This window comes from Pisolithus orientalis, assembly GCF_024613125.1.
Source record: "Pisolithus orientalis strain OTSU chromosome Unknown F5J12scaffold_7, whole genome shotgun sequence".
Taxonomy (NCBI): Eukaryota; Fungi; Basidiomycota; class Agaricomycetes; order Boletales; family Pisolithaceae; genus Pisolithus; species Pisolithus orientalis.
This window is the reverse complement of record NW_026260788.1, coordinates 899,230-918,528: the sequence shown is the minus strand read 5'-3', so window position 1 is coordinate 918,528 and position 19,299 is coordinate 899,230. Positions and strand designations below refer to the sequence as shown.

The 19,299-nt window shown below is 50.2% G+C and overlaps 7 protein-coding genes across 7 annotated transcripts; 2 read left to right on the top strand and 5 right to left on the bottom strand.

Annotated features, from left to right (window-relative positions):
• Nucleotides 1–590: 590 nt before the first annotated feature.
• F5J12DRAFT_524013 (uncharacterized protein) lies at nucleotides 591–5,404 on the bottom strand. Its single transcript, XM_051739866.1, has 6 exons — nucleotides 5,182–5,404; nucleotides 4,916–5,002; nucleotides 3,651–4,778; nucleotides 2,661–3,588; nucleotides 2,213–2,586; nucleotides 591–2,141 (listed from the first exon to the last, which is right to left on the bottom strand). Exons 1-6 carry the CDS (start codon nucleotides 5,211–5,213, stop codon nucleotides 947–949), a joined length of 3,744 nt encoding a protein of 1,247 aa, XP_051602318.1. The 5' UTR covers nucleotides 5,214–5,404; the 3' UTR covers nucleotides 591–946.
• Nucleotides 5,405–6,806: 1,402 nt separating this feature from the next.
• Nucleotides 6,807–7,640, bottom strand: F5J12DRAFT_781283 (uncharacterized protein; the record flags this gene model as incomplete). The annotated part of the gene is made up of 5 exons (XM_051742546.1): nucleotides 6,807–6,932; nucleotides 6,959–7,024; nucleotides 7,081–7,159; nucleotides 7,191–7,219; nucleotides 7,590–7,640. The coding sequence occupies 5 exons, from the start codon at nucleotides 7,638–7,640 to the stop codon at nucleotides 6,807–6,809; spliced, it is 351 nt and encodes a 116-aa protein (XP_051602317.1).
• Nucleotides 7,641–8,099: 459 nt separating this feature from the next.
• On the top strand, nucleotides 8,100–8,615 carry F5J12DRAFT_717501 (uncharacterized protein; the record flags this gene model as incomplete). Its single annotated transcript, XM_051741063.1, has 2 exons — nucleotides 8,100–8,297; nucleotides 8,379–8,615. Coding segments are annotated over 2 exons (435 nt in total), but the record flags the coding sequence as incomplete, so codon positions are not given.
• A 1,820-nt stretch (nucleotides 8,616–10,435) lies between these two features.
• F5J12DRAFT_817002 (uncharacterized protein) lies at nucleotides 10,436–11,972 on the bottom strand. Its single transcript, XM_051745112.1, has 6 exons — nucleotides 11,944–11,972; nucleotides 11,667–11,890; nucleotides 11,443–11,543; nucleotides 11,023–11,239; nucleotides 10,506–10,881; nucleotides 10,436–10,458 (listed from the first exon to the last, which is right to left on the bottom strand). Exons 2-5 carry the CDS (start codon nucleotides 11,790–11,792, stop codon nucleotides 10,807–10,809), a joined length of 519 nt encoding a protein of 172 aa, XP_051602315.1. The 5' UTR covers nucleotides 11,793–11,890; nucleotides 11,944–11,972; the 3' UTR covers nucleotides 10,436–10,458; nucleotides 10,506–10,806.
• A 5-nt stretch (nucleotides 11,973–11,977) lies between these two features.
• On the top strand, nucleotides 11,978–14,282 carry F5J12DRAFT_523718 (uncharacterized protein). The gene is made up of 6 exons (XM_051739864.1): nucleotides 11,978–12,150; nucleotides 12,263–12,329; nucleotides 12,416–12,466; nucleotides 12,550–12,592; nucleotides 12,654–12,777; nucleotides 12,840–14,282. Exons 1-6 carry the CDS (start codon nucleotides 12,072–12,074, stop codon nucleotides 14,045–14,047), a joined length of 1,572 nt encoding a protein of 523 aa, XP_051602314.1. The 5' UTR covers nucleotides 11,978–12,071; the 3' UTR covers nucleotides 14,048–14,282.
• Nucleotides 14,283–14,295: 13 nt separating this feature from the next.
• On the bottom strand, nucleotides 14,296–16,591 carry F5J12DRAFT_523704 (UDP-glucose/GDP-mannose dehydrogenase family, NAD binding domain-containing protein). Its single transcript, XM_051739863.1, has 8 exons — nucleotides 16,442–16,591; nucleotides 16,358–16,375; nucleotides 16,012–16,291; nucleotides 15,667–15,957; nucleotides 15,175–15,550; nucleotides 14,930–15,116; nucleotides 14,630–14,826; nucleotides 14,296–14,576 (listed from the first exon to the last, which is right to left on the bottom strand). Exons 1-8 carry the CDS (start codon nucleotides 16,467–16,469, stop codon nucleotides 14,544–14,546), a joined length of 1,410 nt encoding a protein of 469 aa, XP_051602313.1. The 5' UTR covers nucleotides 16,470–16,591; the 3' UTR covers nucleotides 14,296–14,543.
• A 471-nt stretch (nucleotides 16,592–17,062) lies between these two features.
• Nucleotides 17,063–18,197, bottom strand: F5J12DRAFT_523892 (phytanoyl-CoA dioxygenase). The gene is made up of 5 exons (XM_051739865.1): nucleotides 18,074–18,197; nucleotides 17,832–18,018; nucleotides 17,663–17,780; nucleotides 17,382–17,600; nucleotides 17,063–17,328 (listed from the first exon to the last, which is right to left on the bottom strand). The coding sequence occupies exons 1-5, from the start codon at nucleotides 18,149–18,151 to the stop codon at nucleotides 17,109–17,111; spliced, it is 822 nt and encodes a 273-aa protein (XP_051602312.1). The 5' UTR covers nucleotides 18,152–18,197; the 3' UTR covers nucleotides 17,063–17,108.
• Nucleotides 18,198–19,299: the final 1,102 nt, after the last annotated feature.

The following is a 19,299-nucleotide window of genomic DNA, read 5'->3' as shown; positions in this document are numbered from 1 at the left end:
CGCCCTCTATTGCAGACGTCCCTTGGACACCCTTTCCATACTTTACCCCTTTCGAATGCCTGTGTTCTTCGTTTCTTGCTCCATTTTCTTGGTGATTTCCTGGTGGACCGAGATTCCACGCGTATCATAATGACTCTTCTACACATACCCTTACATGTCTTGAAGTTCGTGACGTTGGGAATCCTTGGGCTTCTACATTATAGATGTAATGGTGCACATATGTATGTACTGTAGATGATATAAAGCGATTCGCAGTTGTGCATGCTATGGGTGATGCAGTGGTATGGAATGATGCACTGCTTTCTGCCCAGAATTGCAGATCAAAATGAGGCATTGGTAAGTGAGATCAATGATCATCAGTTGATTGTCCTGTAGCATTTGTGCAGAGTAATCAATGACATAGAGCAAATCCTGGGTGGCAGTATCCACTAGAGCTGGGCACTGACCTCTGCGCTATCATTAAACAAGTCAAACCATTTACAAACCAAGCCAGCAATAGGAAAAATCAGAATTAACAGGAGAGAAACCAAATACGATGAATCATCATTGGAAAGAAAAGGTCGGTCATACAACAGGGGTTCCAAACGATAAACGTACTTGGCAGTCCGGAACGGAGAAAACATAAGCAACCAGAACTTAGCTATTGGCATGAGTTAAACACGCCACCGAGCTTGGGGGGAGAAGATCGAAAGAAGGGTAAGAGGATGCGGACGAATGTGGATTCGTACGTGTTCAGGGAACACTGCCATACAGTCCTACTGAAGCGCACACAAATGTGTATCAGAAAACCCCAGACAGCCCATGGAGCTTTGCACACTTAAGCCGGGAAGCATGACGATCAACCGTAGCGAGGGACAATGAGAACGAAACTAAAAGCTGCGAACCATCGGTCCAGATAATGACACGTCAGGTTGGGGGCAAACGATGTACCGCCATCATTTCAAAATCACACCGTGCTATCCCATGCGCTGAATGACATTGGTTGGCTGGAATGAGGTCCTTGTCGAAGGTATTGCCGTTGTGCAGGTATGCCACTACTAGAAAACACCTCGAACTGAGGGATGCCAATCTGACTGTTGGGTGGTGGACGTGGTGCTGGCGCGGGGCCAAGAGTAGGGCCAGCCACAGACACGATGGCGGGATCGGTAAAACTAGGACCAGCAGTTGGATGATAGGACAATCCGGGGCCACCAGAAAGCGAACTGGCCCCCATTGCCGACGAATTCATCATTGTACTGGTTATGCCGCTTGGCAGTGAAGAACCTGAAGAAAGTACACCACCAGTAGTTGGAGGCAACCCAGACAAGCCATATGGCGGGCTTCGGTAAGCCATGCTCTGCTGTATGACTGGTGAAGAGCCAGAGAGGCTTGACGACAGGGTCCGATGGTGGCTCGGACCGGGACCGCGAATTGTCTGGAACGATTGCGGAATATGATGCACATCACTTGGGTGAATGGGAGCATGCATATGGGGAGTCAAGGGTAGTTCAGCCGAACTCGTACCGATCCTTGTCCCTAAGGAGTGATGCGGAGAGCCACCAGCGAATGAAGGAGGCCACACGGATGCCAAACCTGCGCTCGGCGCTGACACTGGTAGGGCATGGCTAGGTGCAGATATATGCGAGTGCGCATATGGTCGATTGTGCTCCCCGAGGCCAACACCACTTTCAATGCCCTGACTCGGCTCGGTGGATTTATGGTGTGGAAGGAGAGACAGACGGTCCTGGTCCAACGAAGTAGACCAAATGGAAATAGGCGAACTCTGCAAGCCAGGTCCAAACAAGAATGAAGGCGGCTGCTGTGACGGAACAACACCCGATGCAAGACGTGGAGATAACCCTAGGTCTGCACTTGTCTTCAACCCACCCGCAATCCTATTGCTCGACCCCCCCAGCGCCATGACACTATTTAGCAAGTCCTGAGCGGTAGTTCCTGCCGCAGCTGGAGGAGATTTAGGTTTTGAGGAAGTAACCGCCCGATAGGGTGGGAAAGGTAGTGCTGCCGAGTTGAGACTTGGAGTTATCATTGCAATTGGCTCCTTCGGTGATTCTTTAACTTTAACCGTCCTTGCATCGGCTATGATCGTTTCTGGCAAGTTAGGCGTAGTGGGCATCACGGTTTTTGGTGGAGAGGTTATCGGTCTGTGCAAGCCCAACGCGAGGTCAGCAAGAGCGTGGAAAATCAAGAAAATCAAGAAATATCAACCACATACCTCGGATTCCACACAATCTGGTCTTCATCCTCGTCTTCATCGCGTTCACTTTCAGACGAAGGGCGGTTATCCAACACTTCTCTGAATGCGTCCCCAACAGGATCATCGTCTGTTCGGCCGGCATCGGTCCCCACATCGTCATCTTGCTCATGGTCAGATGTTACCATGTGCTCCGGCAGACCTCGTTGTCCAGGTGGCTGCTGAAGACGGTGCACGCGTTCATGTTTTCGTTCGTCCGGTAATTCGGGTAAAAAGGCTAGATTTAACGAGGGACTCATTGCCGCAGGAGGGATGAAAGATGAGCTCTTTGTTCCCGTCTCAAATCCGGCGTCATCTAGCAGAAATACCGAACCCTCCATACGGACAGGGAAACCCTGAGAAAACGGACGAAGAAGCACGAAGTCAGCCCATGCGCACGAGTGCTATACCAGACAGCCATAATCCTTACCTTAACCTCAGTCAACGCTTTTGCATCCGTGACCAGGTCCCATATGCGCATAAGTTGCTCTTCGTTCGGGTGAACTTCCTTGGGCACCTTTGTGGGTGCATACGCTCTACGTCTCTCCTTGTTGGCATTTTGCTTACCTGCACCCTCCGTAGCCAAGGACGTCGCCCCTTGTCCTATTCTATCACCGATATCATCACCAATCATCTTGCCCCTTAACGGCAAAAAGCCTTTTAAATCGACGTCCTCATCGAGCGGTGCTTCCAGCTTCGGTAGCTTCTCAAGAGGAAAAGTCTTTCCAAGTGCAGTATAGAACTCCGTGAAGCGAATGAGGAAGAGGGCGATACCACCATGTTGGGCATCTTCTGTCTCACATCCCCTTGCACCATCATTCAAGTCCGTATTGCGCGAGCTTGCCGAGAGTGCCTTGATGATATAGCTAACGTTTCCCACCATCCACTTACTGGCCACTCTCAGCGCAGGCAGCATCCTTCTGAAAACTGCCGTAATCCTTGGTGCCAATTCATTCTCGGATGCGTCGGAAGGTGGAGGCGTCGCGAGTTGTGCTGCACCGACTTCAAAGAGAGCGCGATGAAGCGATAAGAGGTGCATAAAAAGCTGAGATTCGATAACGGCTGGGGTGTCGCTGTTAGTGTCGTCAGGATTGGGACCGAATGTTTGTTCGTCGACGTCATTCATTCCCATTGACTGAGACCTCGAACGTGACCGCCCTTCGCGTTCATGGGGTTTGGAAATTTGAGGGGCAGAAGGTGCCCTTGATGCGTCGCGGATCATCCGATGTTTCCATAGAGCACCTTGAACGAGAACGACTACCCGAGTGACCATCTCTGCAGGCAGGGCTCGCTCGGATACCAGAGATTTGAAACTCCCTGCGACATGTGAGGCTAAAACATCAGTGCTAACGTTGAGCCTATGGAAATGATGTGTCAAAGTAATTTCGCACAGACAAGAACGATGATGGTAATGGCTCACCTCTGAGCTCCAACCCTCAATAACGCATATAAAAACGCGATGTTTTCCTTCATCTCCTCTACCTTCCTAGCCAATACTTTCTCGTCGCTTTCCACCCTCGCACCTTGGCTAGACCATCTCGAGGCTCCCTCTGAAGCAGCCCTCGCAAGCACCTTCCTGACGTTCTCTACGGCAGCTTCATAAGGTGCCCTAACACAAAGGGCCCTCCAATACCAATACAGCGCGTGGAAGATGTCACCACCATAAAACGCTAAAATACCAAGTTGGTGCGCTGCATTACCATCGCTCGGAACGAGTGCACGTGCATGCTCGTAGAGGGAAATCGATCGGTGGTATGTGCGTGCTCTTGTAACCTGCCCAAGTCCACTAGAATTTGGCCCTTCACGACGATTACGACCGCGACGAGCTGGTCCCACGCCAGGCCCATCCTCGTGTCCTGCCTTTGGTCGACCTCCGGACTCATTGTAGAGTTCTCGGTACCTTGCAATATCACCTAGACATACGAGAGCCTTTGTAACAATGGCCAGTATAGCCGCACGTCGTTCAGCTTCGTCAATGTTAGGGGGTGGATGCAAGGCGACAGTATCCTCCGGCGGGAAACCGAAGTGGTCGCGTGGTGGGCGGGCTGTACCGCTCCCGGCCGAGTTGTTTTCATGTTCTACATTGACGTCACTGTTCGTAACAGCAGGACCGGCAGCGCCACCCTCACTCGTATCTCCGAGTTCCGGAATCTTTATGTTCGCTGTCGCAGAGATTTCGCCGAGTTCGATCAGGACTGGCCGAGCCTCGGATATATTGAATTGACGATGGTATCGAGCGACGAAGCGTATCCAAAACTTCTCTTCTTCGGCCAAGAACTGGCGAAAGCGTTGCATGAGCTTACGATATTCAACGGGCCCATGTTTACGCTGGTCCTGATGTTGTTGATCAGAGCCTTGATCTGGTGGAACACGATTCCGGCGGGGAGGACGTCCTTGTTGCTGCAAAACACGGTCAAGGTTGGAAATGTTTTGCTTGTACAGGGATATAAATTGGTAAGATGTTTGCATCCACAGATGCGTCTCCGCATCCTTGGATTCCTTTGCATATGGCTCGACAAGGAGGAGACGGAGATAAAGACGACGGAGGCTTTGCAACGAGTGCATCATCGAAAAGTGAGCATTGGGGTAATGGCGGATATGAACGTGGATATTATCGAAGACACGATTAAAGGGAAGTCGGTTCTCATCAACTCCACGGCAGAAATAAGAAAGGGGGAGACATACTTTTTCCGATTGAACTCGACCTCCTTATCCCAGGGGTTGTGTGTCTTGAAGAGTTCTTTGAGGCCTTGGTAAATACCCTTGGCCTCCCTGTTCCCCAGTCCATTCAAGCGATTCCACCCGAAATGATGTTGATGCCCATGGTCATACCAAGACGCAAGGATGTACGTTCGCGATATCATGCATAGCAGTCAGGGATGTCATCAGAATATAAAAGATGCGTATCTGTCAGCTACGAAATAAGAAAATCCGACAAAAAGAAAGCGCACCTCGCAACTTGAGCAGCTGTTTCGCTGGACATGAATATGGTTCAAGATATAGTGACACTGTAAGAATGACACGGAATGTCGGTTCTGATCTCCTTTGCACTGCTGCAAAGCTATAGGTCCATTTCCTATCAACTTCTTGTCCGATGTCGTCGTCAGCAAAAATTGGAGGGTAACGTAGCGGGATGGATGGATGGTTGCAGTGAGGAATCTGCTGCACTGCTAGTTGGCCCAGCAAATACCCGTGGGAAAATCGCCAACCAGTGCCACAGCCGTGGATCGCGGCCATCAACCTGTCCACCAAACGAGCAAGCGACTGCAAACCAAATTGTTGAGTAGTCCCATAGGTATAACCACCTACCTGTGCGTGTTCATTCTAACAATACCACGGTTTTAGTAAACCATGTTCTACATATGTATCAGACCCGCTCTCAAGCTTGAGCCACGAATTCGAATCAGCTTGCTCTTATAGACTGATCATTCGTGCCTCGCAAAATGTGCGCGTACGGTGCTACGAACCACGCAAGCTTGATCTAAAAGTAGGTTCTGACATTCTGCAAGTCACAATAGCGATCATACTTAACGTTCATAATTACAGGGTCTCTGGCACGAACTCTGTGGCTCAGAATTGTAATGGCGCAGTCACTGCTTCATAAGTCTGCCGATCTTCGCGCTTTCATTACATTCCAGCTTTTTTTGAACTTCGGCAGGCTGGATCGGCAGGCAAGTCGCCTACACACTCTGGGCGCTAATCAGCACTGATATGGTTTCCCGAAGTAACCTGCTTTCCCGAACAGCCGGTTCCAGATGTTTTTTTCATTTTACGAATGCGGGAGGAAGAACACGACCCTTCTTAATGCAGCACCAGTACCTGGATTAGCTTGGTCAGGAGAGTTGCCCTCCGAGTGTATGTATCAATTGGGCGAGTTCAATCTGCTGTCAATATTACCATCTTGAGGTTCCCTTCGAGGTCCGGCATCCACACTAATATACGCCTTGCATGCCGTCATGGCCATTCTGGGGCAAATGCTTATCTGGCTTATGGACTCACGACCCAAGTTCAGCCGTCATTTACCGTCATTTAGCAAGGCATGCACAGAAAATACCCAAGCCAACTTAGTGAAGTAGGAGGCCGATCCAAAATTTGCAGGTCCCACGCACCGCCACTTGCCAATTTTCCGAGATAAACTGACTTAGTGAAGTATAGCTTACAAATACACAGGTGGAGCCCCCGCCGAAAACGTCAGGTGGCATATGGAATTGGAAATGCCCCTCCTGCTCCCGTACTACTACTGCGTAAGCTATGAGCCCATTGGAAGCATACTCATTACGTGTAGGATAAAACACGAAATTCATTACTCGCACAGCACCTTCTGCTTTGGGTAGTCAACAAGTCATGTTTCGTGCCGCGGCCCCTTTCCGCCTTATCATGGATCGCTCCCCTACGACAACGCTTGGTTTTTCGGTTGCTCATTCCCCATACATACTGAGGGTATGAGCTCGTACTTCCACAGTAATTTCGTCTGCTGCGACTGCATGGGGAGCTTCCATCGCCCAACGTAATACAACTATCCTCCGGTGAAATGAATGCAACTTCGGAATTTACGGACCAAGCCGCTGATCCCACCTCAAATTCGAGTCTTGTGACTTTGCCCAGCCCTGACGTCGAAATTGAAATGCTTGGCGTGGCTGGGCGGAGAATGTTCGGGGTTGATATTGCGTCCGTACTTCCCGCAGTCCTTGAAGACGTGAATCTGGGTTTCACTTGCAAGAGACTCACTACGATCTTCGTGGCTGTGTTTGTGAGCAAGGCCGAAGTCCATATGCATTCACTTCGCTTCGTTATCTTGCATGATGCTTCTGATAATATGTAACTAATCGCGAGCGACTTCTTTGACTTACTCTGACTTGCATATACAACGCAGAGAAGTTCGGCACATAAATGCTCCCCATCGCAACGATATTAATATATACGTAGAACCTGCGGAAGATATCGTATTGTCAATACATACCTTAGATTCGGAACCCAACTAATTTTGGACTATATTGGTAAAATTCTGGACATGGCGTGGAGAGCTAGATAATTCCGGACAGTTGACGGGACTCATGTTCCAGCTCTTTATTCGGTAATAAGTAAACATGGACGGGTCTACTCCGAGAGCTGATTGCTTACATCGATCCGAAAACGTCTGATCAGTGGATGGGCCTGACTGACAGTCCTGTTTATGTTAGTCGCAGTGCAAACGTCCGACGGCTGTCGTGGCGACTGGCAGCACGAGCCACGACAAAGACAGCGTCGTTGACCAATTTGGAAGAGTTGACAAAGTGTATATGAATTCGAACTTAGGAGGAAGAAGCCTCTCACGCAATGCAGTGGACCTCTTTATCGGTGGACACTGATCCGGACTCACAGATTGCGACAGGAAATGGACCAGATGATGACCCGAGGATTGATCTGCCATGTTGGTGAAATTAGAGGATCGATAATGTAAGGAGAGAGCGCCCTGGAATTTTCCGCTTACTTTTTAGGACCAGCATTACAAGGCTGGGCAACACTCCGAAACCGAATTCGTATTGGCGGAGGAGGTGACGGTGAGACGTTAATTTACACATTTAGGGATAGATTAGGACATACGTCGATATTGTCGCGTTTAATACACTCAAAAGTAATGCTTCACTATAGCCCGAGGGGGACTCGTCTTTTTCCGTCAGAGCGCTTCCACACCCATAAGTACTTACTACACCGACCACCGCCAGCCACATGTCCCTCTGTCAGGCGGTCTCCCTTACAATTCGCCTGCCTATAAGTGCACGTTGTCTTTCCCTCGGCGGTCTCCCTTACAATTCGCCTGCCTATAAGTGCACGTTGTCTTTCCCTCCTCCCCTCCCAAGCTTTCTGCCCACCCCCGGAATCTCCCTAGTCAAGTATGCCGCCATTTTACGAACTCGCAGTCGCCCGTTTCGTCCCCACCGGGCCATCTTCATCACACCCCTCCTCGTCTTCGTCACAAGACTCCTCCCACTGGGCAATCGCCGTCACCTTCTCATCTGCATCAGGGTCCCTTCTTTACCAAATAACGGGCACACACGCCGACTACGCCCTGGCAGCGCCTGCCTCCGTTACCCTCTCGCCCCCGCCCTCCCCAAAATCATCTCCATCCCCCAAGGCACCTTCACATCCAACCAAACAAGACTCTCAGGGAATACCTCCAGAGTACCGCTATACGGCCAAAGCCCCGATAGGATATGTCGACGCTGACATACTTCCTGCTTTACACACCACACTCACAACAATCTCCATCATACGCGACGACCCTACATGGGGATCACGAGATTGGGTGCTGGACGGGGTAAACGAGCTGAAGAAAGTGGAAGGGTTCTTCGTGGAGAAACACGTGTCCGCACAATGGATCAAGGACAAGTTGGGTGAGAAGTAGAGTTTGTTAGGAGGTGCGAGACCGATCCAGTTTAGTTATATTTCCCCTGTTTGATCGGAACTCGGTACAGACCGGACCCCTTCGCATGTTCCGCAATTCGCATAGACTAGTAGCAGAGAGATGTACTTCCGCACTGCCTTCATTTTCATATATGTCACCGTGTTCTCTTTCGCCACGCATCACTTTTCCCTCTTCGTGCATCCCTTTGTGCAATCATTCTGCCTTGTCTATGTAGCTGGGTCACGCATCTTCCCATCTTGTGGCTCAGAGACTCGCAAGTTGAAGTCACTATTGATAGGAGCACCAGTTCCCACAACCCATGCGAATGTGCCGAGACCGTGGCTCGAGCTTGACAACGTTGAATGGGCATGGCTACTACTAATAGTTTGCCACCCTGCGACAAAAATAAGATCCTGATCGGATCATTATGATCTAGAGTCTTCTCCTGTTCCTCAAGTAAGTCTCACTACTGAATACATATTTGCAATGCTCAGCGGATGCAAATAACGACCGGGGTCTGGACAAGGTTCAGCGTTGTGGAGCGGGCGCCTTGGCGGTGGTTGGCCGCACCCACAAACATATGGACGCGAGGATGCTGGAAACGGCTTCTCAGGTACTAATGGAGTGCTAAGTGCCATCTATTCATAGTATCTCAAACTGAATGGCCGGGAATTTCCACAGGCGTGGTAAGAGCAGGTGAGTACGGTCAGGACTCAGCGCTCAGTAAAGTCACGGATCATGACTTTGATCACGTAGCCTCTCCAACTCGTGCATAGTAACGAGGACAAGGTGCACTGTGTGCCTGTGGCACCTCCGCCTATCAATATGATAGCAACACAAGCACCCAAAAGTAAGTATTCGGTGTTACCCGTCCTGACAGTTAGCAGGTGTCCAAATGTTACCCCAGAATCCTTCCTGACACCACCATCACCATCGGACCTAATGGTAACATGATAAACAGTTCTCCTCTTCGAATAGGTACATCGCGATAGAGTTGCGAGTCGCACCCATAGGCTGCGATGCATTATGTGGATCCGATTCTGGGGACACTATCTGGCAAGTGAATGTCATAACTCTCAATCCGCATGTTGGTTATATCCAATGTAAGTACATATGAGGCGTCTCCCCTGCACAAAAGACTCCCAAGCTTGTACCCGAGGACCACTTCGCGAACCCAAAAATCAGGCGATGCTGTACTTGCTGCGGCCCCCTATGATGGCATGCGCGCTCACTGAAGCAATGACGCCTACATACCATTGATAGGGTCGACGGAGAAGGCAGGTTTATGGGAATGGCACCGATATTCAGGTGACTACACCATGGTAATACCCACGAGTGAAACTCAAACGCCATCCAGCATGCCCTGCGCCTCTACATGCTGATAGAGGGTTCAGCGTTCGTGATTCTGTAACCTGACAATCCCGAAAAGCTTGATGGGCCGCAGGCCCGCCGGTTGCCATCACGCCAAACGTAGTTTTCTTGTGCGAATCTCCGCACCGACGACGGTGGGTGGACGGATATCAACGGATGCAATCAGCTGGTCGAGAAGTTCCTCTGATAGTCGATGCACAGCTACGGTGAGACAAATATCATCGGCGAAGCAAAAAACTCTGATGACAAGAAGCCGGCGGATAAAAATTCGTGGTTGCTGTCAAAGTTCGGGCCTGGGGCGTTAGGAAGGACCGGGACACTCCGGCGACCGGATTAGACGCGGACCTTCTGAAGTGCCTCGCGGTGGAACGCAAGTACTGATCCTTGTCTCAGATTACCGACCTGGATGCGGAACTGCATTATGATCTGACACTAGCTTGGGACTTTGTCAGACCGAGAGTAACGCACAAGTATGTATGTATATTGTGGCAGGACCGATATATTAATGTACCACCAGGTGAGATACCTGCTGACAACCTTGCTTTTAGGGGGTTTAATCGAATCTCTATCGTAAGATTTGTAAAAATGCCAACGTGGCGTTCTAGACTCAGTTTATTGCAGTACATCAATATAGTCTGGGAGGTACGACACCCATTCGCGGTTGGTGATGGATGCACACGATGCCAGCAAAGTGGTGTCCAGATGATGGCATCAGCGTCAATCTTGTTACGTCTATAACTATCTTTGCGCGGCACGTAGAAGAAAAGCATATTCCAAGGACGCCCCAAAACTGTACATTAGTTGTGTACTTATCACGGCCTCATTGTACTGGTGAGCGAGCGGCTTCCCAGGGTTTCTTCCTTACCGACGCATTTGACAGGCTGGGAATACAATCCTGCACCATTCCCGATCATACATTCCCGTTATCACGGTTTAGTAAACGCGTCGCGACAAGGTTTCATTTCCGTGCAGTCAAGCGTACAAACATCCGTGGATGAGCGTATATTGAAGCCCTAACCAAAAGCCGAAGACGTACATTCAATTGATCGGGGATGTGTTTATTGTGAGGGATCTTCTCGGTGTTTCCAGATTCAATGAGGTCTTTCAGCTCTGCGAAGGAGAGAATACGAGGCGACTTGTCCAACGGTTGGGTTTCGAGCAACTCCACTGATTGATCTACTGAGGGATGTAAGTCGGAAGTTGCTAAGGGAAACCTTTTGACATCTTCGAGTGTAAGATTGCGCCCCGTTTGTCTGTCGGCCACGAAACCGGATGACAATATTAATGTCGTCATTAACATCGAATCACAGCAGAAGGTCGCAATCATGGACAGTCAATACACGACACGAGTTCGGTTTCGTGTCAAGAAGGTAAACTTGTGGAAAGGGATAAAGTGCATTACGAATACGAAGTACCACATATATGAAGGGCTGTCGTGAAAAGGAAAGGTGCGCACCGGTTAAAGTAAAATAATTGTGTCTTGAGTGCAAGTTCTGATCTCTCCTCTTCCGAAGTGGATTGAGTGGAAGAATGGGCGAGGATCTGAATCAAACCATGCTGGTATATATTGGTTAGCGTTGTCAGTATCGTAAGGATGGAGCGCAAGTAATCAGGAATACGTGGAAGCCGACCCTACGGTCGGAGCTCGCCAGTTTTTGAGAATGGGTAGGCACTACGCACCTGGAAGACCTCGTCGGAGGTGAATGGATATTGGGAGAATTCGCGAAGAGCTTGTTCCTTTGCAGCCCCCGTTTCCATGTGTGGCAGGGCGGATGAAGAGGATCCATCAGCAGGATTTCCAGACATCGCAGGAAGGATACGTGTCCCTGGTCGGAGAGGTTGGTGTACCGCCGCCACGGGTAATCGAATCGGACGGTTGTTTCTCGATGACCCTGATTGGAACGTGCGTCACCACCCCTCCCATAGGGGTTGCTTACCGAACTTGGTATTCTGAAGGGTTTCCAGCAGAATATACGCCGAAACCTGCTGTGGTGAGGCTTACTGCAACGACCCTTCCGACCGAACCTACATTCAGTTCAAGTCGAGTTGACCGACACCGACAACTGGACAATACTTGGCGCAGGGATGTCGTCTGGCATCAGCAAGATCGCGGCAGAGAGGAATCGTCGCGTTCTCATGGAGCTTGTCTCGAAACCTGGGAACGGTGTGTCCTGTGCAGTAACCGGCTCCAATAGGCTGCTTACTCCTTGTTTTCTCCTGGCCTCGGGCTCGTTCGTGCCTCTCCGTGTATCTACCCTCTACTATACGTGCCACAGATGTCTGCGCAGACTGTAAAGCTCGTGCCCCTAGATGGGCTTCGTTTAACATTGGTATATTCATTTGGTATGTCGCCGACCCTGGACCCTCGGCTCCTCCTGCTCTGCATGGTAGTTGTACTCTTAGAACTGAATGTTCATATCACCCGACAGCGTGAATTGTGCAAGCATCCATCGCAAGATTGGGACCCATATCACGAAAGTGTACGTATTCTCTTTTTTTTTTTCTGCTCCGCGTATGTCGAGACCCAGAAGTCCGAGGCTGAGTCGTTTTGTGTGGATTTCAGGAAGAGCTTGACGCTCGACGAGTGGTCGAAGGAACAAGTCGAGGTTAGATTGGTTTTGTTTCTGGATCCGTTTCCCATCATAGTCACTGACAGCCACAATTCAGTTTATGAAGCAAAACGGGAACATCAAGTCCAATCAACTATACTGTCCTGACGAAGTTCGACATCCTCCCCCTGCGAACCTGATAGGAACAGAGAGAGACAGCGAGCTAGAAAAGTTCATCCGTGGTAAGGCCTATACTACCGTGTCTGCGGAGATCACTTCCTGATCCACTTTTGGATAATTGTAGCCAAGTATGAATTCAAACGATTTATGTCCCGGAAGTCACCAATGGCTGCACCGCGAAACGCAGTCATACCACCGCCCAGAGCGGCGTCTGCGTCTACACAACACACACGAGCCAGACCTATGTCATTATCCGGGGAGGCGCCTGTCGTGCGCAAAGGGTCGCCAGTACCACCACCTCCGCCTGAAAAGACCCCTGAGAACATGCCTAGTAGAATATTCTCATTCGCTGCTGGCTCGTCCGCTTCTCCATCTCTGTCATCAGCAACTATACCAACGCGGTCGCCAACATTCCCTCAGCACACTGCCCCGCCAACACGTGCTGTCTCGCAACCCCTTCCTTCGTCAGCAAATGCACTGCTTGGCACTAAACCCACAGTTCCAAACAAGGGCGAGGTGTGGGACGAGCTCATCTCGTTGCAAGATTCTGCGCAGAACTCTTCACTTCCCCTGCAGTACCAGTCGTTGTCGCACAGTCCATCAGCGCCTTTGTCATCTTTACCAACTGCAGCATCTTCGATGATAATGTCGCCGACTGGGGTGCCGCAGTCTCGAACATTCCCAACGCTGGACATGCCTCCAAACCCTTTCGTGAACATGAATGTAACGGGTGTGGGTGTGACCGCTGGGAACCCCTTTAATACAACCGCTATGGCAGCAGCAGCACCTCTTGGCACCCCCAGCATCAATTTCCCCACGATGAATACAAACACAAACCCATTCACAGGAGCAAGTTTATTCACGCCAACTTCGCTTCCCGCTTCACCGATATTCCCTCTCACTAATGGTGCAGCATGCACTCCAAGCCCGAACCCCTTTCCCCTAGGTTATGGAAGTGTCGGTGGCGTGGGCACAGGCCCTATCGGCACTGGCATGACAAATCCTCAGCAGTCTTTTGGAACTTCCTTGTTCATGGGACCCCTTACGCCTTCACTCGTGCCGAACCCGACCGGCCTGCTTGCTCCCCAACCCCAGGCACCGACGCCGTCCACGGTACCATTTTCAGGAGGTTCAATATCAGCTCCGCACACTCCATCCCCGTATTCAACGCCCTTCGCTACGAGTGGAGCATTGCCGCAACAGCATCAACCGTTTGGGACGTCGTCCACGCCGTTCTTGCAGTCGCAAATGCAATTCCAGTCGCCTATGCATCCCCAGGCTCAGCAACAGGTATTTGGCCACGGCGGTTTATTCGGTGGATGGCAGGGATAGGTGACATGGTCCTCTCCATGGCTCTATACATACTAGGATAGTGGATTAGATTTGTGCATATGAAGTACTGAGATTTTTCTTACATTTGTACTGGAGGTTGAAACACATCTAACTAGTGTTTGAATATTGACGGATCTGCTTTTAAAAAATTCTCTTGACTACTCATGTCCATTAGTACTCGCGGAATCAACGCTACCACTTGTCCATTCATTAGCTTGCGATAGATTACGATGGTGTCAGGCATTTCCAACTTGTAGTCACGTATCTAGAGAGAACGCGCTTTCTACTGGGAGTAATAGTTCGTAGTCTCGGAAATCCAAAAGGGGAGATACTAGATATGTACAGAGGATGGTTAGTTGGGAATGTGCTTCGAGATAATCAACTGCAGTTTCTATGGGTAATAGGGAATGTGGATAGTCCGTGATGGAGTCCAACCCATTACGTGCTGCGTCAGTCGTCCGCTTACGATATGATCCGTCGGAGGTCAGTATGTAACCTAGAGTTGCTCTCCCCGTCCGATGACAGTCACCTATCCAAGGTCAACATCTGTCTGAGTACGTCCCACAAGACGCAGGAACCCACCTTGAACCCGATCGACCTAAGCTTCTGTGCGTCAACAAGTAGCCTCCCATCAAACACGAAAGCAGGCTTGTTCATGCCCCTATACACTGCCTCCCAGTCGATTTCACGGAATTCACGCCATTCGGTAGCAATGACAACTGCTTCCGCGTTCTTGCAGCAATCAAGAGCACTCGATGCGATGTGAACTTGTTTTTGCACTATGTGGGTACGGGATTGGGACAGACACATATTAGCACGTTTGCCACGGGGAATGAGGTATCAGTTACGCGTAAGCAATGTGGACAAAAGAGCGCGACGTACGGTTGGGCAATGGAACGAGAGGCAGAGCCTCGGAGAGATCCGACCAGATCTGGGTATGCTCGACCTGAGGATCATAGATGCTCACGTGGGCCTTTTCGAGGAGGAAGTCCCTGACGAGGGTAATGGCTGGAGACTCGCGTGTGTCACCCGTATCAGCTTTGAATGCGAATCCAAGGACGGCAATACGCTGGCATTTATTCACTGTGAGGAAGAGAATAGGAGTTATGCGAGAACAGTGACAGCACCTTGCCGGTGATCGTGTTGAACAACGTATCGACTACTGTTTTGGAGAAACGGCGTTTCTGGTACTCGTTCATTGTGACCACTTGTTTCCAATACTCTGCAACCTCCGGAAGATGCAAGCTTTCGCTGAGATAAACGAGGTTCAAGATATCTTTTTGGAAGCAAGACCCTCCGAAACCAACGGACGCGCGGAGGAAGTTGGGTCCAATACGCGAATCGTACCCGACAGCATGTGCAACTTCGTCGATGTTGGCGCCAGTAGCTTCACAGATCGCAGAGAGCGCATTGACGGAGGAGATACGTTGCGCAAGCATTGCATTCGCTGCCAATTTGGAAAGTTCGGAGGACCAAAGGCCGACAGAAAGAATACGTTCCTTACTGTGTTAGCAGATTGAAAAACATAAGTCACCATACAAATTTAAGGGATAGGGGGGGCGAAGCGACCACAAGGCCGCAGAAGTAACCATGGCATGACGTAGGGGGTGGTAACTTACGGAACCCAATTTGCGTATATCTCGACCAGAGCATTTGATGCTGCGATTCCTTCGGGAGTCTGAAGGGAGCCGATCAAAACACGGTCAGGCTTGAACAGGTCGTTAATGGCCGTGCCCTCAGCAAGAAATTCGGGGTTGGAGAGGATATCAAACCGACAGTTGGGGCTTGAGTTGGCCTCGAGAATGATACGCATTGATTGTGCGGTGCGACACGGAACAGTGGACTTTTCCACAACGATCTTGCTTGACGTAGCTACCTTCGCGATACGACGAGTCGCGGATTCAACATAGCTGGGAAAGCGGTAAGAAGTGAGTAGCGAGTGTAGATAAGCACATGTTACAAACTTGAGATCTGCGGCGAAGCCCGCACCAACGCCGGACTTTTTGGTTGGGGTATTCACGCTCACGAAGATAAGGTCGGCCTCCTGGATGCTCCTGTCGATATCTGTTGAGAAGAAGAGATTGCGACCGCGTGCCCGGCGCACGACATCCTCGAGACCCGGCTCATAGATTGGAAGTTTGTAGTCTGCACTGTTCCACGCGTCGATTCGGGACTGGTTGAGGTCGACGATAGTTACTTTGATGTGAGGGCATTTGAGGGCAATGACAGCACACGTGGGACCTCCTGTGAATGGAGAGAAGAGTACGTGAGAGATGGATGAGGAAAATCTGAAAAGTTTGCGATGCTCACCGACGTATCCAGCGCCGACTACATGGGTGGGTGACAAACAGGGAGTGAGCTACAAGCGATGCCAACGGCAGAAACGAGACGCACTGCAGCAAACTTTGGTGACAGCGGGCATGACAGCGAGCGTTTTGAGACTATTAGAAAATGACGGGCGAAATAGGGAGGGGGAGAAGGGGGAGGGGGCGGCGAATAAAAATAACGGGGACGACGAAGCGATCGAGTAATCATAACATGCCGCGTGCGGTTGGACGTACGCTGCCGCACCTTTCTTGCTTGGCACTGTATTTCACGCATCACATAGCAAGCTATTAGTCCTCGACGACATTCGGATCGGTGTACTTATTACGATTAGGATTAGTTACGCGTAGCAAGCACGCACGCTTGCACCACTACAACTCCCAGAGATTTGTAAGTCCGACCCTCAGCAGTACATGCACAAGCAGTGATGGTGGGGCGGGCGTCTCCAACTACAAGGTACGAGAACCAAATGAAATTCCGTGGGGTACTGTACTTTGATCCAGAGCTTTGCGTTGGTTGGATTCGTCAGACTACGGGCTGCTTCAATTCTCGCGTAAATAATCGCCTGCAGGCCATTGTACACAAGCTATACAAGTACTAAGGTATGTACCCAGAGTCTAGCTCCCAGGTGGGGTTATTGCGGTAGCGGGGTTACCAATTCTAAACTTACAGGAGATCTACTCAATGAAGGTATCCGATTACATACCGGCCTTAAGGAGCACATATCAATGCTCCATCAATCATGGGGAGAAAGGATAGCAGGGTTCACTTCACTGACCGCAGGCCCGCCAGGTACAGTCGCAGGGAACCACCTGGCCAAATTGGCGGCACGCCGCTCATTGGCTGGCGGTTGCAGAGGAATCGTCGCATCGGCGTCATAATACGCGATAGCAAAAGCAATTCTAGTGTTCTCTGTGGTGTTGGATGCCGCAGCATGGTATGTCCAGCACGAGTGGCTATAACATTTGTACTAAGCTTGATCTCCAACAGCTGGGAGAAAGATACTTACAATGTTGCATCTCCTGCGTTCATGTGTTGCGCGGGGGCCACAGAAAGGTTTTCCCTCCCGACCATTTCTCTGATATATTCGTCGCTCTCATCAGAAATCGGTAGATGTTCAGCATCTTTATTGAGGTGTGAACCCGACACGAACGACATGGGACCCATGTCTACTGGGCAGTCGGTAAGCGGAACCCAAAGGGTTATGCACTTTTCCGTGTCAAGGGGCCTGTCATTGCGGACACAGCTCAGTGTACGTTCGCCGCTACAAGTTAGACAGAGGTCACTCACCAGTAGTGCCCGTCCTGGTGCCACGGCGTCGGCTTGCCCTTACCGAGACCCTCTTTGAAGAAGGTGAGGTCGTGGTAAATCCGCACGTCGCGGCAGCCTAAGAACTTCGCAGCGATTCCTTATTTTTCAAGGTGAGGATGAGATCGATGCCCCATCGTCACGAACGCACCTGCGTAACGCTTGGACAAGACATGTGCACGCACGACGTCGTTAATTTCCCATAGGTTTTGGGTGACGCGGAACGCCTTCTGGAAGTCCTCCTCTTGGGCTTTGAGAGCTTCATGCGCCCGCAAGACAGCAGTGCGCAATTCAGCGATCTCCGACTCAGGAATAACGTTCCTGAGCAGGATGTGGCCCTAGGGGATATCCGTCAGCAAAGACATCCCGATACATCGTAAGTACACAACAGACATTGTTCTGGTACTCGTCAATCTGAGACTGGGAAAGTTCGTAGTCCTCAGCAAGTGCGACGCGAGTGTGGAAGACCATTGTGTATATTCAGAAGGGTGTAGGTTTTGTGACTCGAAGAACTGGGTGGTATGTGGTTTCTGATTCTCCTCGACCTTCTTCCTAGCTTTTTAAATCTTCAGAGGGTACAATTGGGCTATGCCCCTTACTATTATTTTGCAATCGACTCACAGCAAACCGGTGGGTAACAAGTACTAAGTTCATGGTGCGGAAACCTCAGTGGTGACAGTTTCACCATTGACCAAGCATATGATATGTCACGAATGATCGCACACTAGTGCGGTGTTCCCGCAAGCCCGTGTGATGCGCAAACTGAGGCAACTATGCAAAAACTATTTCCATCTCGCGGATCGCGCCCGCCACTTTGCAGGCTGTTCAAAGCTTTCATTACATTTTGGCCTGTTGTGAAATAGGAATGTGTAAGCTAGGGGAAGCGGCCACCAGACCGTGTATTACTGTATATGATCCGACTGGGCTGCTATCGAATGGTCCACATGTTCACCGCCACAGGTACTGCATTCCCTTTCTGTTTCAATCTGAAACAGGAGCTCGGAAAGCCAATTGCGGACACTGATTACAGATGCACAATATTTTCAAGAACATCTAACCACAGAACATTACTTGGATACGTTAGACATATACCAACTGTGGAAATCGGGGAGCAAGACCCAGAGCTCTAATACATAATGCGACCGACCGCATGTACTCGGTGTCTCGTCTGTCAGTAACATCATCGGGATTGCAACCACAGCTTTATTGAGCCTCTAAAAACGCCGTTCGGAATGTCCCAACCCATTTGTCCAGTGCCAGGTATCGACTCACCATACATAAACACAAATCAAGTAAAACGTTAAGTATGGAGAAAATCCAGCCGCTTCACCAGGCAAACCGAGGTAAATAAGAGGAACATAAACGCCCAACAATGTGACATGATACTCGATCCTATTGCAAGGACGCCAAAAACTTGAGAGGGCTTCTTCAGGGTTGCAGTAATGAGAAAAATAGCGTCAGTGGAACACAATTGCAGGAGTGCTGCCGAGGAGTATGCCAGTAAAAAACTGAAAGTTGGCTACTTCGTCGATCTGTCTCTGATAGCAAGCTCTTGCCCCAGTTGCTACTCCCTGACGTAAATGACTTGCGAGAAAGTCTTGTGCTCGGTGATAAGAAGC